The following is a 14,394-nucleotide window of genomic DNA, read 5'->3' as shown; positions in this document are numbered from 1 at the left end:
TATACTTCAGACGAGCTGTTTGTTAAAAAACAAACTCTAGTCAGGCCAATCACATCGTGTATAGAGTCGGTGGGCGGGCTTAACATAATGACGACCGAGTTGCAACTGTTCCCTGCTTGAAAACAAAGAATGGCTGTCGCTGCTGGCGAACAGCTGTCTTTTGAATCGGCTTTGGCCGCGACTTTCGAGGACTTGGATTTAAGCTTTTATTTGAGAAAAGAACAAAGAACGGCACTTAAGTCATTCTTAAAAAAGGAAGATGTGTTCGGAGTTTTGCTGACCGGATATGGCAAAAGTTTAATATATCAACTATCTCCGCTGGTTGGTTGGTTGGTCCGCTGGTTGGTTGTTAGGCTATCCTATTGGGTGCAGAGGGAATTTGAAAGACAACTGTTTATACCGCCCCTCGGATTGAGCCATCCCAATGGTGAGTTCCCAGACCTAACATCTTGATGTGGGTCTGGCTTGCCAGGCTAATCTGAGGGCTCAAAGGTCATACACATTCAAAAGAGGTATCCTGCCTTGCCCTACACAGAATGAGATTTCTCTGGATTCCTTTAATCTTTTCACAATATATGTATGGTAGAAGGTGAAAGACCTAAATTCGTTGCAACCTTGCATTTAGAAATGTGATTTTTGAATTGTTTGTCAATTCTCTCATGATATTTGGCATAAAGTAATGAGCCATGATGACCCATCTTTGCTGGCAAAGACTGAGAAGCTCTTTTACACCCAAACATGATAACCTCACATATTACCAATTCACCTTCTTACTGTGGACTGTTTCAAAAGTTTAACTTGGAAATTCTATAAGCTTTTTTTTTTTTTTTCACCACAATATTTGTATTATTTTTTTGCATCTCACAAATTGTTTGGAGTGTGTTGCAGCCGACAAAATGTATTTATATTTACAAAAGAATGAACAAATCACAGATTCTTGATTTTATTGCATTTTCCAAAATGTCCCAAATTTTCTAGATTTGGGATAATAGCGTTTGTCATTTCATAATATACTTTAATGACTTCTGTATTATTCTTCTGTTGGTAAAAGACAGAGTTAGTACAGAGCAGACATAATGAATGTGAAGGTTGCAGTACCTCTCGGTCTCTCTCTGCACAGGAGAGCCTCATTTGTTTTAGCATCTGTGACCTCTGTTCCATCATCAGTGTCCGTTCATACGTATATGCAGAGATGTCGCTGTCGTGCTGCAAATAAGAACATTTGACAGCATGAAATTATAATGCATAAATGTTTGTGATGTGTGGGATGTATTAATAGTGAAGAAAGTGTTCTGTATACCATCTCAACCACTTCCACCTCTGCTTCTAATCTCAGCTGGTACAGGAAGGTTGCCAAGTCCTTCTTCATCTGAATACTGTTATCGTCCATTTGAGCCACAGTGAAGATTCGCATCTGACATTTACGCCAGACCTGAAGTACAAGAAGAAAACCAAATATATATAAACATAGCAAAACCACAAAGTACTTCTAAACACTCCAAAAATAATTGTCCAACCATAATACAAAGGGGGATAACTGCATTATTGCATAAACAATTATACAGTTATGCACTTTCAAGAGCTTGTACAACATACATGGTTGAATATGAACTTCAGATTCCAAAATCTATCTATAATTACAGAAAGCATAATACATTGCAGGTTCATTAGGAGGGGATAATTTAGTAGCCTATTTTTTATATCAAAAATGGTAGGTGGATCCTGTTATATAACAAGAAAACCCTAATGAAGGCCTGTTTGGGCTGAAACTGTTAGTGTTTTTTTAGATGTAGCCATATCCTACAATAAAGGCATTTTAACTTTCTAACTATGTGAGTGCCTGGGCGTGGATTTCCTTGTTCTACAACATTATGCACCTAGCATTCTTTTATATGTTGTTCCCCTCTGGAGCACCCTTTTATTTGTGAGTACCAGATCACGGGACTCTGGTTGAGATATTTTCTTTGTTTTATTTTTAATGTGGGTACAGATATAATGCTTAAAACAATCTAACTATTACTCTTATCAACAGCATTTTTTTTAAAATACAAACTGAGAGCAATGTTATGTTACATTTGAATGTTAATGGCTTATTTTAAATTGCTAATTGTTCACCTTATGTTGTTTGAGAAGGAAAGGCAGGAGCATGAGCATTCCACCATCATGGACAATCCACCAGACGTCAATATATCCATCAGTAAAGCGCTCATGGTTGCTGGGATAGAATGACACATTTTTTGGGACCATCAGAGCCAGGTGGGCAGCTGTAGTACAGCGGACTGTATCTACAGGTGAGAGAATATGAAAGGGAGTAGATTAACATTTATTAACAGCAGACAATTATAAGTGCACATCATTCATATAAGTCTTGTTCTTACTAATAAAGGATTTCCAAGCCCGTGGGTCTTCACTTTGTCTCCAGCCATATGGCCAACCCATAACAACTGTGTTGTGCTTCATGCCTCCCAGACCGCAGGACTGGATCAAATGTGCGATCCCCTCTCTCACTTTGGAGGCTACCACCACCTGACAGAAGCCCTTCACCCGCTCAATCTCCATCATGTTCTTTATTGCCTGGTGAAGGGTACAAACACAGCACAACCATGGAAACCTACTATAAAATCAATATCCATTGCTTCTACTTTACAGTTTTTCTTGATTGCTTAAACACTATAACCAGGCTTTTAAACAAAAATTTCAAAACCTTAACGCCATTTATAAAAAAGCACACCCATTTCCCTAAACTATAAACACTATTCCCCTGTTTTGACGCATAAGTCAGATTTGTTGAACTGTCAATGCAAAACTCTAAACACAAATCCATTAATTTCTCATTGCCTACACCATGTTGTCATTTAGAAAGCACTAGCATTCAATATTGTTCACTCAAGTCAGCACAGCTTCAGCATAACACAAGCAACATAACTTACCGGTTTTGGAAATGTTGTTTTGAATTTATTGCACCAGTGTGTAAGACTATGTTGTAGCGTGTGTGTTTGTGAGGGCTTTGTGTGTCATGTCTGAGGGCAAAGTCTGTTTTTTTCAGCAAGAGTGAATGGTTTTGAGTGTAGAGCTTCATTTTGAGCTGAAAATAGGATGTTTGGGGAATTGGGTAAGATGTTATGGATTTGTGTTTACTGTTTTGAGAATACGAGGCATAGTTTCAAGAAATGTGTTTAAGCAATCGAGAAAAACTGTAATATATAAATGTTGCCTCTTATTATTTCTTGAAAAGACACAAGACCAAATTTCTTGCCAACTACAATTATTGAATATGGCTGCAAAGTTATAAATTATATATCCACCACAGTTCATTTATCTGGATGAAGATCATTGTGCAGTAGTGGCCAAAAATGATAATTGGTTGGAAGGGATAATTGTTTAAATGACTCTACAAGTTTGATTAAAGTAAAGATTCAAAATATGAGGAAATTATTTCATATTTTTAAAAATATTTAAAATATTAGGGAAGAACAAAATGTCAATTTTCCTAAGCTGGACATCACTTTTGACCACTACTGTATTTGGATCTGTGATTTAAGAGCAGAGTGCACAATGTGATGATAAAAGTGTATGTATATCAGGAAACTTCCTCACCTGTTCTGATGCTTGTGTTTCCCCATAGCATTCCAGGAAGTTTCCCTGTATCACAGAACCTACAATGGTTAGGCCTTTTCCTGCCTTCAGCTGTGAAGCAAAGGTAAGCATTCTGGGATACTTTACATGTAGATCCTCATCCAACTTCAGCAGAACCAGCAGCTGTGGCCTATTAAAATAATTTTATTTTAATGTGATTGTAGTGTAATTATTTATATAAAAAAGCAATACATTACAAAAAGTGACTGTGATGATGTTTATATTGTTATAACATATTTCTAATTAAAATAAAGGCTGTTTTTATTTTGAACATTCTATTCATCAAAGAATGTTGAAAAAGTGTATCATGGTTTTCACAAAAGTATTAAGCAGCACAACCTTTTTCAAAATAAATAAGAATTTTTTTTTTCTCCTTGAACACCAAATCAGTATATTAGACTGAAGACTGGAGGTATGGCTGCTGACAATTCAGCTTTGCAATCACAGGAATAATTAAAATTTTTGGTAATAGCCTTGGTGAACACAAGAAACTTCTTTCAAAAACATAAAAAAATATGACCAACCCCAAACTTTTGAACTGCAGTGTTACAGTACAAACACTGTTTGAAATATGCAGGAGTATATTATTCAAACTATATCTTCCTGCTTCTTAAACATCCTTTCAATGTTGAAAGTGTTCCTAGGTCATTTCCAAATATGTTTTTTTTTTATATCAGCTGATAATATTTTAAATTAGCTTAACAACCTCCAGTTTTTGGTGTGGGGAGGTCCAGCTTCCAGGCGAAGAAGTGAGTAACGGGCGGCACTAAGGGACAAGCCGCGGATCCCATCCCCCCATTCCTTCTCTGCTCTAAAAGAGAGAAAAATATACAAGAGTGAGATTTGTAAAGTAAAGATGGATAATTGTTGATTTCAGTTTAATTTCAGATGTCAGGTTAATGGATGTAATTAGGAATCACTTACCCCTGATACTCAATGTACTTGTAAATCATACCAGCAATGCCCATTGCTACAATGGCATAGTACCAAGAGGAGATAAACATAAGGGCTAAACACATACTCATGCCCAGAAAAGACAGAGCCCTGAAAGAGAGAGATAACAGAGAGCACATAAAAAGATTTTACTCTACACTTCAAAAGCGTGACCTGTTTTATTAGGTCATTTTAAAATAATTGCAGGAAGTGAATAACAGATAAGGGCTGAGTTCCAGTGAGTTTTGTGATCACAATTTGAGCTGAGTTTAAATGTCACTAGAGAAGTTCTCAGAACATGCACAAATATGATCATCACATAAATGAATGCACACACAATCGAAATGCAAACTTACCAGTGGTAGTATCTAAACCGTGGTCTCCAGTTTGGCGTTCTTAAAAGTGTTTGTACTGCACATGCCAAGTTTACAAAAAGATAACACATCAGGAAAAACCTGTCAAGTGAACAAGCATTTATACATATTAAAATTAGTAACATGTAATACATGTAATGGAAAGTTTTTTATTTCTGAGAAGAACATAGCATCTGTGCTGAGCCCATACGTTGCTTTAAAAGACACTTACTATTCATTAAAATTATCGATTTGACTGCACTGACACTATTGGATAAGAACAAAACTTAAACTGAATTGAGCTGGATGATGACAACTCTTTTGATTCAACTTTGTTTTAAATGTACACATCGTTATTGAACAGAATTGAATAAACACAAGTGACTCGAGCTGAATAACGACATAATTGACTTTCATACAACTGCTTGTTGCTGAATTAAACTAATTTTATTATTAATTAACTTTACACAGCTATTGAACTGAACTTACACAAGCAGAATAATTGAACAATTACACCATTGTCTTCTGTAGAGCCCCTTTACAGCATAATTTATATTAGTCTCATATTTGATGAAGTTTGCATCAGTGATCGATAATTTTCTGTTTATTAAAGTGGCGTATTATATAAAATATATATAAAGGTGACAACTTGATAAGAAGCAATTATAATTTGATATATAGCCTTCATTTTACCAATAAGATCTATTTGCTAAATAATTCAATATACATTTCAAAATATGCTTTAAATGTATCAAAAAAGACAACAATAATAAATAAATAAAAACCCATTTGATGTTCAATATAAAAAAGACGCAGTTTAAATAATTTATTTTGTGAATTGAATCTGTGTGTGTGTATATTTGTGGTGTTTCCTCACATGGAGAGAATAGGAGCGACCATATCCAGTGATGCAATGAGGATGCCGAGCTCTGCTATGAGTCCCGTCAGTAGCAGAGCCCACGTGGGCTCTCCGTTAGCTTTTCCGTGTCCAAAGACCTGCATGTGCAAACACATGAACACACAGAACACAAACAAAGTAACAGTCAGCTGTTAGCATCACATATTTACATATTAGGAACAACATTTTACATATGACATGCAAATGTGCCTTTATGGCATTTGTGGTTTGGCACAAAAAAGGAAGTAACTAATCCAGAAACTCACAATACGCACATTTACATTTCACTGGAATTCATATCAACTTTATCAGTCCTGTTTTAAATTTTAAAACACCGTATATCTCCAATATGTTTTGAACCACATAAAAAAAATGCTGCTATTTTATTCAGTGTACTTGTTATTGTAATGAATAACATCAACATGAAATAGTATGTTATTTATATATTTTGTGATCATAAATCAGAAGATCTCTCACTCTAAGGAAAGGGATGATGTTATCTTTAGCAATGGCTTGCAGGAGGCGGGGAGCTCCGGTCAGGGACTGAAGTCCTGCACCCACTGTGGAGAAGAATGAGCCAATCACAATGACCCAAGGAGAGGGCCAAGACAGTGTGCCAACCACCAAGTTTTTTCTGACTGCATCTCCAAATCTAAAAGACATACGTGATAACACATAAGACACAACATGCTTGTTTCCATCTAAAAGTTTGTATTTGTTTGCTCTAGATAGATAACTTACTTATCTCTGAGCACCGCACCTTCAATACAGGCCCCAAACAGAACCACAGAGCTGAAATCTGTCAAATGAGTCATGGAATTCTACGTAACTTTGAATGCAAAATAGGACTGCTCACACTTTGTATAACAGTTTGTTTGAAAAAATTAAACAAACATACAGTTGATAAGAGTATTGGTTAGATGGGTTATTTTAAACATAATATCAGTACCAACAGCAATAAAGGATACAGACAAGAGAGGTAGTTGTAATGGCCAGAATCGTCCCTATTGGTATAGACTTCTGTGCGTCTCTTAGATCTCCAGATCTGTTCGATCCTGCCATAATGCCTGTCGCAGAGATAGAGAGGGACAAAAATAGTGAAATTAAAGTAATTTTCCATCAAGTTATAATACTTAGATACTTAAAGGAAAGTGGAGTCAGCTGGCTATATATTATCCAGCTTATTACACAGGTCTCGCCAAATAAATAAATTAGAGGACATTAAATAATGATTAGACTTAGTTTCGGCTAAGCTTTTAAAACGTTAATTTAGAAAAAAATTGTGCATTATAACATGTAACAGAGTGGATTGACAGGTTGTCACTGACACTATGAAATAGCTGTTTACATCAACTGCGCAATTTACAGAAGCAAAATGTTACTTCTTGCAGTCCAGTTTCCATGGCATTGACAGACCGAAACATTATCACACGCATAACCATAAAGCGGTAATTTGTTTTGTTTCATGGGTCAGGGGTGATTCTAGGATTTCAATATTAGGGGGGCTCAGTCCCCAATGAGGGTTTGATTTGAAAATAATAATAATGATAATTGAATATATTGTTTGTATAGGCATGAACAATACAGTATAGGTTCTGCACTACCTATAAAGTTGATCCATGAATATTGTTTTCATTTCAAATCATTTTAAATTACCAACAAATAGACAAACCTTATTTTACTGTAATTGACTAGATTGGCAATGTATTTAATCTGTACCATATTAAATCATTCCTGTTTTTGTTTTCTATGTAATCTAAAAATAACAGCACATTAATCTGTAATTCAGAGTTGCATCAGAAACCACAAATGCCAAAATATATCGTACTCTGTTACTAACGTAACCTCGCTTCCCTGAGAGTAGGGAACGAGTATTGCGTAGCTAATGCGCAGTGGGGAAACTCCTTTCCTCGAGAATATTGAAGCCTACATTTTAAAATGCAATGCAGCTGTACATCAAGCACCAGCAGATGCACATCCTATGGCAAGCCAGCTCAGACGCACGAACCAATCAGGCAGCTTAGTGCCAAGCACGTCAGAGCCCCCCAGAATGGGCATGGCTTATGGCTATAAAACCCCACCATTTCGCCATTGCATCAGGTTAAATCGACTGAAGTGAAACCCCTGACAGAGTGCAATAGTGTGGCAGGCTACGCAATACCCCTTCCCTACTCTCAGGGAACCAAGGTTACGTTAGTAACTGAGTACGTTCACGTTCGAGAACGGTCACTTCGTATTGCGTCGCTAATTGCGACGCAATATTAGCAACTATTAGCAACTGACTCCTTCCCGAACTGGAGCCAAAGGGCAACGACCCAAGGTTCACAGTAAGGCACAAGCCATTAGCAAAAGCTCCCGACAGGGATATGAAACAACAGGGACCAGACCTGAGTCGGGTCATTATGACATAAATGAGGGCTGGAGCCTCCAGAGGACAGGCTCGCTCATTTAACAGTATACTTCCTAGGACAGACTTGTGCTTATGGGCAATAAATCGTGTTAGACTAATAAGACCGGACGACCGTCGGGGCCAACTTATTATACTGAGAGGACTCAAGCTTGTAAGTAGGGTATACCTCTAAATTGTAGAACCTAACATATGTGGACGGCGAGGACCAGCCGGCCACTGCACATATGTCTTCAATTATCAATTATGTCTTCAAACAAAAGTACACCACTGGACCAGGCCCACGAAGAAGCCATGCCTCTTGTGGAATGGGCTCTAGCTTCTATGGGACACTCCTGGCCCACCGAGGCGTATGCCAGAGAAATGGGTCTTCCAGAGGGAGGCTACTAGGAGGCTCTTCCTGATCCGTTTGATGACCTGAGAAATCATTGAGATGGGAGGGAATGCATAGAGTGGCCATCTGGGCCAGGAATGGGCCAGTGCTTCCCTGTTCTTCGAAAAGAATGCTGTGCAGTGAGTGTTGCTCTCTGAGGCAAAGAGGTCAACCTCTGCCCTGCCGAACACACTCCAGATCAGATGGACCATCTGAGGGTTGAGAGACCATTCCCCGGGGGGAGTGTTGTCTCGAGACAGCATGTCCGCACCCAGATTTTGGATGCCTGGGACGTGAGCAGCTCTCAGGGCGCGCAGGTTGGCTTGTGCCCAAAGGAGGAGGTTATTTGCCAGGACATACAGGTTGCCTGATCTGAGGCCGCCCTGCCGATTTATGTAGGACACCACCAACATGTTGTCCGTCCGGACTAAGACGTGGTGTCCCCTCAGGTCTGGCAAACGCTAGCCCTCAAACGCTATGAGGGCTAAACAAACTGCTCTCATTTCGAGGCAGTTGATATGGAAGTTCTTCTCTGCACTCGACCAGAACCCGGAGACAGGCTTGCCCTCGTGCAGCACCCCCCAAACAAGGTTGGAGGCGTCCATGAAGATTGTCTTCCTTCTAAAGACCACACCCATAGTCACGCCAGACTGGTACCAGTCCGGAGCTTTCCAGGGAGCCAGGGCTCTTATGCAGCCGTGGTTCACTTTGATGTGCAGGCGTCCTGAACGCCATGCATGGGCTGGCACATAGCCTTTTAGCCAGTGCTATAGGGGGCGCATATGCAGTAGACCCAGTTGGAGTACTGACGATGCCGCGGCCCTGAGGCCCAAAAGCCTCTGAAACTTATCGAGGGGTGTGTGCGCACCCGCCCTGAAAGAAGCTACTAGTCGCTGGATAGATAGAGCGTGCTCTGACATGAGCCAGGCTCTCATCTGTGTCGGGTCGATAACTGTGCCCAGAAAGGTTACATTTTGGCTGGGTGACAGTCTGCTCTTGGAAAAATTCATCCTGAGCCCGAGGCATTCCAAATGGCCGAGGAGCCAGGATCTGTGTGTCAATAACTCGGTCTTCGACTGAGCCAGTAAGAGCCAGTCATCGAGATAGTTCAGCACATGCACTCCCCGTTGTCTCAGGGGAGAAAGCGCTGCATCCATGCACTTCGTAAACATACGGGGTGCTAAAGTAGAGGATGGATACCCGACCTGAGCCCGACGGGACCCACATCAGCGCGATAAGGCATTGAACATTTTAAATTTAAAACAGCTTATTATGTAGGTAGCCAATGTGCCTGATGCTTTCACTTGATGCAAACTTTGTTTTTGTGATTAAAATAATCACAGGCTGTGTTAAGAGCGCTTGTTGCTCCGTGCTTGCGATGCGCTCATCTTTTGACATTTCCGAATGCCTTTCTACAGTTGCTTAATAAAAGCGGGCTTTCCACACAAACAAATGTACATGTGTCATTAGTATTAAAAAACAAATGGGATTTTAACTGTCGATCTCGGGTCGGGCTCGGACATAAATATCTGCCTGTCGGGCTTGGGTCGGGTTCGGTTACTGCTCTGTCGGACGCGGGCCGGGCTCGGACAGAAAAATGCGGCCCGATCCGCACTCTATGCTAGAGACAGGCCGAACGGTAAGGTCCGCGTGGGCTCGCTTACATCGATGCTCTCGGGCTGCCGCTGGCTGAGATGCTTCTTCTTCCGCGGCCGAACTCGGCTGCCACCGAGTGTAAAAAATGCAAAAGGCGAAGCTTGAATTTCCAGGTATGCCACTCATTAGCTAATGTATTTTCAAGATGGAGGCGCAACATGGCTTCCGCCATTCGAGCAGCTCACCCGTATGTATTATAAATGGCAGATTCTACGCTTACAAGAATACTTGATTAGTTGGTAGAAGTAATTATACATTAATGAGCACATATAATTTTTAAAGAACAAAGTGTTTTTTGCTAAGAATCAACTTAAAAAAGTACACAGTGTAGCTTAAATGGAGGATTTCTGTCACCTGGTGGAAAACAAACACTTTTAACATGAAAATGACATGAAATTACCAAAATAACCAGTAGATGGCTGCAGAGGACCACTCATTAGCCATTTCCCTTTTATATTTTGTAGTATTTTATTATCAAATTAATATTATGACAAAGGTCCTCTAGAAAGGTGTATTTTTTTTGCAAATATTTTTATTTTCCTATGAAAATAGCATATTAATTGCTAATCGCAAATTTTTAGGGGGGCTGGGTGGGCCTTCCTAAAATGGGCCTAGTCACGGCCCTGCAACCAAAACAAGACAAATCCGCAATTGTATTCTGGAAATAAGTCCAAAAAAAGAAACACAACACGCCACTGACAATCTATAAACAAGTTATTGAAAAAACAATCCCAAAGTTGCTTACAATATCTGGATTGGCAACTCTGCCTCCTTCCCATAGTGGCCCTCACATACATAATTTTTAAATATTTTACATGTAGCAAACACTAATAATATTACACAGCTTGATTCCTCGATTGACCAATCAGAATTAAGTATTCAAGGCTGTAATAAATTATAAATACATATGTTTCTTAACCAAAGAGGACATATGAGTTTTACCTGTGGCAGAAGGAAAAAAGATTCCCACCAAGAGAGTGAAGGAAGTGGCAATGTCAGCCGACACATAGTAGCCAAAGGTCTCCATGGAGCCATGGACATCGACAGAGGACAGACTTGCCTTTTCGAGAATCTGCCCTTTCTCCATGTAATCCCCCCACATGTTGTCTGCACATACATGCATAAAAATAAAATAAATAAATACAAAGCCACATATACAGTAATACATCTAAAAAGAGCAAGTGCCTGGAAAAGAAGAACCTTTTTTCATCATCTTTAGATATATGTTATAATTTTAAGTGTGTCCTTACCTTTAATGATCCCACTGGCCAGCCCAGGAATGCCTGGGATCTCTGTAACATTGTTCTGAAAGAAGTACTCGTCACAATGAGCACTGCTGGAATTCTCAGAGCTGCAGAAGTTCTTCCAAAGCTTGCTGGTAACCGTCTCATTACCAACAACTACTGTCTTCCCACAAACATCAAACAAATCACGAACCAATGTCCGGTTTCCTAACATACAGATCCTACACATGGTAAAAAAATAAAACGTGATATATTATTTTATTTTATATATTACGTTTTCATTTAAATATTACATTTTGTGTTTTGTTTTGTTTTGTCTGGCAACATAAAGACTTACGGAAACTCAGGAGGGTGGAAGATGGATTTGACAGCTCCAGCGTAGATAGAAACAATGGAGATTATGACACAGGCCAAGAACAGGGAGGCAAATTTGTTGACATACTTGACCCCCACAAAGACAACTACAGCCATAAGGCTCAAACATATTGTGCCATACACTCGCATGTTATTCAGCATTGCACCACTCCCTGCATGAATATCTGCGGGATGGAATATGGCAGCCTGGGGAATCAGATATTTCTGTAGACAAAAAGAGTTGATGAATTAATATTTTTTTCAGAGCTGGATCATTTTAAGTTTTGGATCTGTGTGTGTGTGTGTGTGTGTGTGTGTGTGTGTGTGTGTGTGTGTGTGTGTGTGTGTGTGTGTGTGTGTGTGTGTGTGTGTGTGTGTGTGTGTTGTCATGATATAAGGAGACTGACCAGAAATATTTCAATTGCTCCCAGTATGTACATGGCAGCAGCGAAGGTTGTGCCTAAATAAAAACAGAGACCAACTGCACCACCAAACTCAGGGCCCAGAGACCGAGATATCATGAAATAGGCCCCACCAGCTGCCAATTAAAAATACATAAATAAATACATTTGTGTGTGTTTGTACTGTGAAATATCATATAATACAAAGGAGTATAAACACTACACATTACCTGGAACTACACCATTGGTGGCTATGGCACTCATCGAGATTGCTGTTAACATTGTCTGTTAAAAATAAGATTAAATCATACATTTAAGCATATTACCCTAAAGGGTTATCATTTGCTTTCTGTATATCAAACTCACTGTGCAATGATTGATGAGTTACTGAGCTCACATACTATACTGCCTGCCTGCCTCATCCATAACAGCTGCATTTGAGGGGTAGGCATTTTTCTGCAGTGAAAGTAGCAACTTAATCTAATAATGTAATCCGGTTGATTCATGAAACCTCAAATTCATTTATAAAAAATAAATTCCCAGGCTAGAACACGTTCTCAGAACTTAGGATAACATTCTCTAATTCTCTTATCTAATTCTCTTATTTAAGTTATGAACAAATTTTCTTTCAGTAACGTTAACAGAATGTTCTTTTAAAGTTAACTGGTATATAATCATTTTCTCAAAACATTAGCACAAAAACATTATTCATGGAACTTTTTTGAGACATTTTAGTTGGATGTTTATCTATGTTTTTTTAATGAAAATGTTATACTTAAATTTTGTTTTTGTTCTCTTAACATTCTGAAACGTCCCCATAGTGTTTGCAAAATGATCAAATGGAATGTTCCCTTAATATCTGCATAACCAAAAAAAAAATGTAACAGAACGTTCAGAGAACATTCAAAAATAATGTTTTTATAACTCAATTAGAACGTTCTCTCATTTTTAGAAAATTCCTAGAACATATTTTTGTTAGCTGAGTAACATCTGATATAGGCTACATTTTGTTCCAGGTGTCAAAATGTAGCATGTAAACTTACTATTTTAAAACTTGAATGCTTTAAAATGCTACTTATCACTACCTTTGTCCTGAAAATGTAGGCCTACATGTCTAAATTTTGTTGCCACATTTCCAAAAGTCAAGACTTTGGGCCCTATTTTAACGATCTGAAACGCAAGTATCAAACGCGAAACGCAAGTAACTTTGTGGGCGGATCTCTTGCGCCCGATGCAAATCTAAAATGGGTTGGTCTGAAGTAGCTACAGTACTCATAGGTGTGGTTTGGGCATGCAATAAACCAATCAGAGCGTCATCTCACATTCCCTTTAAGAGCAGGCGTGCTTGTTTCATGGCGAATTGCTATTATTATGGCGGATTTGCCAGGCGCACGCAACTTACATAATGGTAAAGGTGATTTTGCAGTCTTCAGAATTTTGTTTCCTAATTCTTGACGGACAACCCACTTTGTCAGATGTCCTTCCTATGTGTCTTGCCACTATTGATCAAACAGGTTTGATCCGTCATTACTACAATTAGCCTGAATAATTTGGGTAAATGTGTAATCTATTTATGCCTACTTCATGGACACCACAATGATTTCCCTCGTGTGGTAATATTTTTCCTTGTAATTATGTATGGTTTGCAAAAATGGGAACTGCTGTGTCTGTGTAAAGGAGAAAAGCAAAGCGTATGCGCGTTGTGCACACGCTACATTATGGCCAAACATGCGCCCTTAAAATAGCATCTGAATAACGCGCCACTGACTTTAGGTTTTTCCTGGTCTGTGGTGGAATTGTTTTCTTAAACTGCAAAATAGCACCAGGGAACGTTTGCACTGGAACCCGCCTCCTCTTTTCTCTTTTCGGTGCAAAATATGAATGATACATGCATCAGTGTACAAAGTCAATTTCGCTGGGTGCAAGATAGGGCCCATAGAATCTTATATATTTCTTATCTCCATCTCGTATCCTTTCTCAAATCTCAACTGTGTTTGCATAAACTCATCGTCTTACTTGGAATCAAAGAGTAATATTATAACTTCTTTAGACATGATGAAAGTGTTAAAACCACTCTTGCAGGATGTAGGACCAAGCGCTCAAATATTAGAGTGGTACATTTTACCATTTAAGCAGTGT

General features: G+C 39.0%; 1 protein-coding gene across 2 annotated transcripts in view; it reads right to left on the bottom strand.

Annotated features, from left to right (window-relative positions):
* Window positions 1–14,394, bottom strand: part of slc12a4 (solute carrier family 12 member 4) — a 34,687-nt gene that overhangs the window by 5,823 nt on the left and 14,470 nt on the right. For both annotated transcript variants that reach the window (XM_079593971.1, XM_079593972.1), the window contains exons 5-21: window positions 12,486–12,540; window positions 12,262–12,392; window positions 11,838–12,079; window positions 11,507–11,721; window positions 11,199–11,363; window positions 6,789–6,887; window positions 6,562–6,619; window positions 6,298–6,472; window positions 5,800–5,918; window positions 4,926–5,024; window positions 4,561–4,680; window positions 4,343–4,447; window positions 3,598–3,766; window positions 2,379–2,574; window positions 2,116–2,285; window positions 1,301–1,432; window positions 1,099–1,206 (exon numbers count right to left, since the gene is read on the bottom strand). In XM_079593971.1, the coding sequence (XP_079450097.1) occupies window positions 1,099–1,206; window positions 1,301–1,432; window positions 2,116–2,285; window positions 2,379–2,574; window positions 3,598–3,766; window positions 4,343–4,447; window positions 4,561–4,680; window positions 4,926–5,024; window positions 5,800–5,918; window positions 6,298–6,472; window positions 6,562–6,619; window positions 6,789–6,887; window positions 11,199–11,363; window positions 11,507–11,721; window positions 11,838–12,079; window positions 12,262–12,392; window positions 12,486–12,540 (2,358 nt within the window). The remainder of the gene's footprint in view (window positions 1–1,098; window positions 1,207–1,300; window positions 1,433–2,115; window positions 2,286–2,378; window positions 2,575–3,597; window positions 3,767–4,342; window positions 4,448–4,560; window positions 4,681–4,925; window positions 5,025–5,799; window positions 5,919–6,297; window positions 6,473–6,561; window positions 6,620–6,788; window positions 6,888–11,198; window positions 11,364–11,506; window positions 11,722–11,837; window positions 12,080–12,261; window positions 12,393–12,485; window positions 12,541–14,394) is intronic.

The sequence above is a fragment of the Phoxinus phoxinus genome (assembly GCF_949152265.1).
Source record: "Phoxinus phoxinus genome assembly, chromosome: 2".
Taxonomy (NCBI): Eukaryota; Metazoa; Chordata; class Actinopteri; order Cypriniformes; family Leuciscidae; genus Phoxinus; species Phoxinus phoxinus.
Note: the sequence above shows the minus strand (reverse complement) of the source record. Positions and strands in the feature narration are given on the sequence as shown.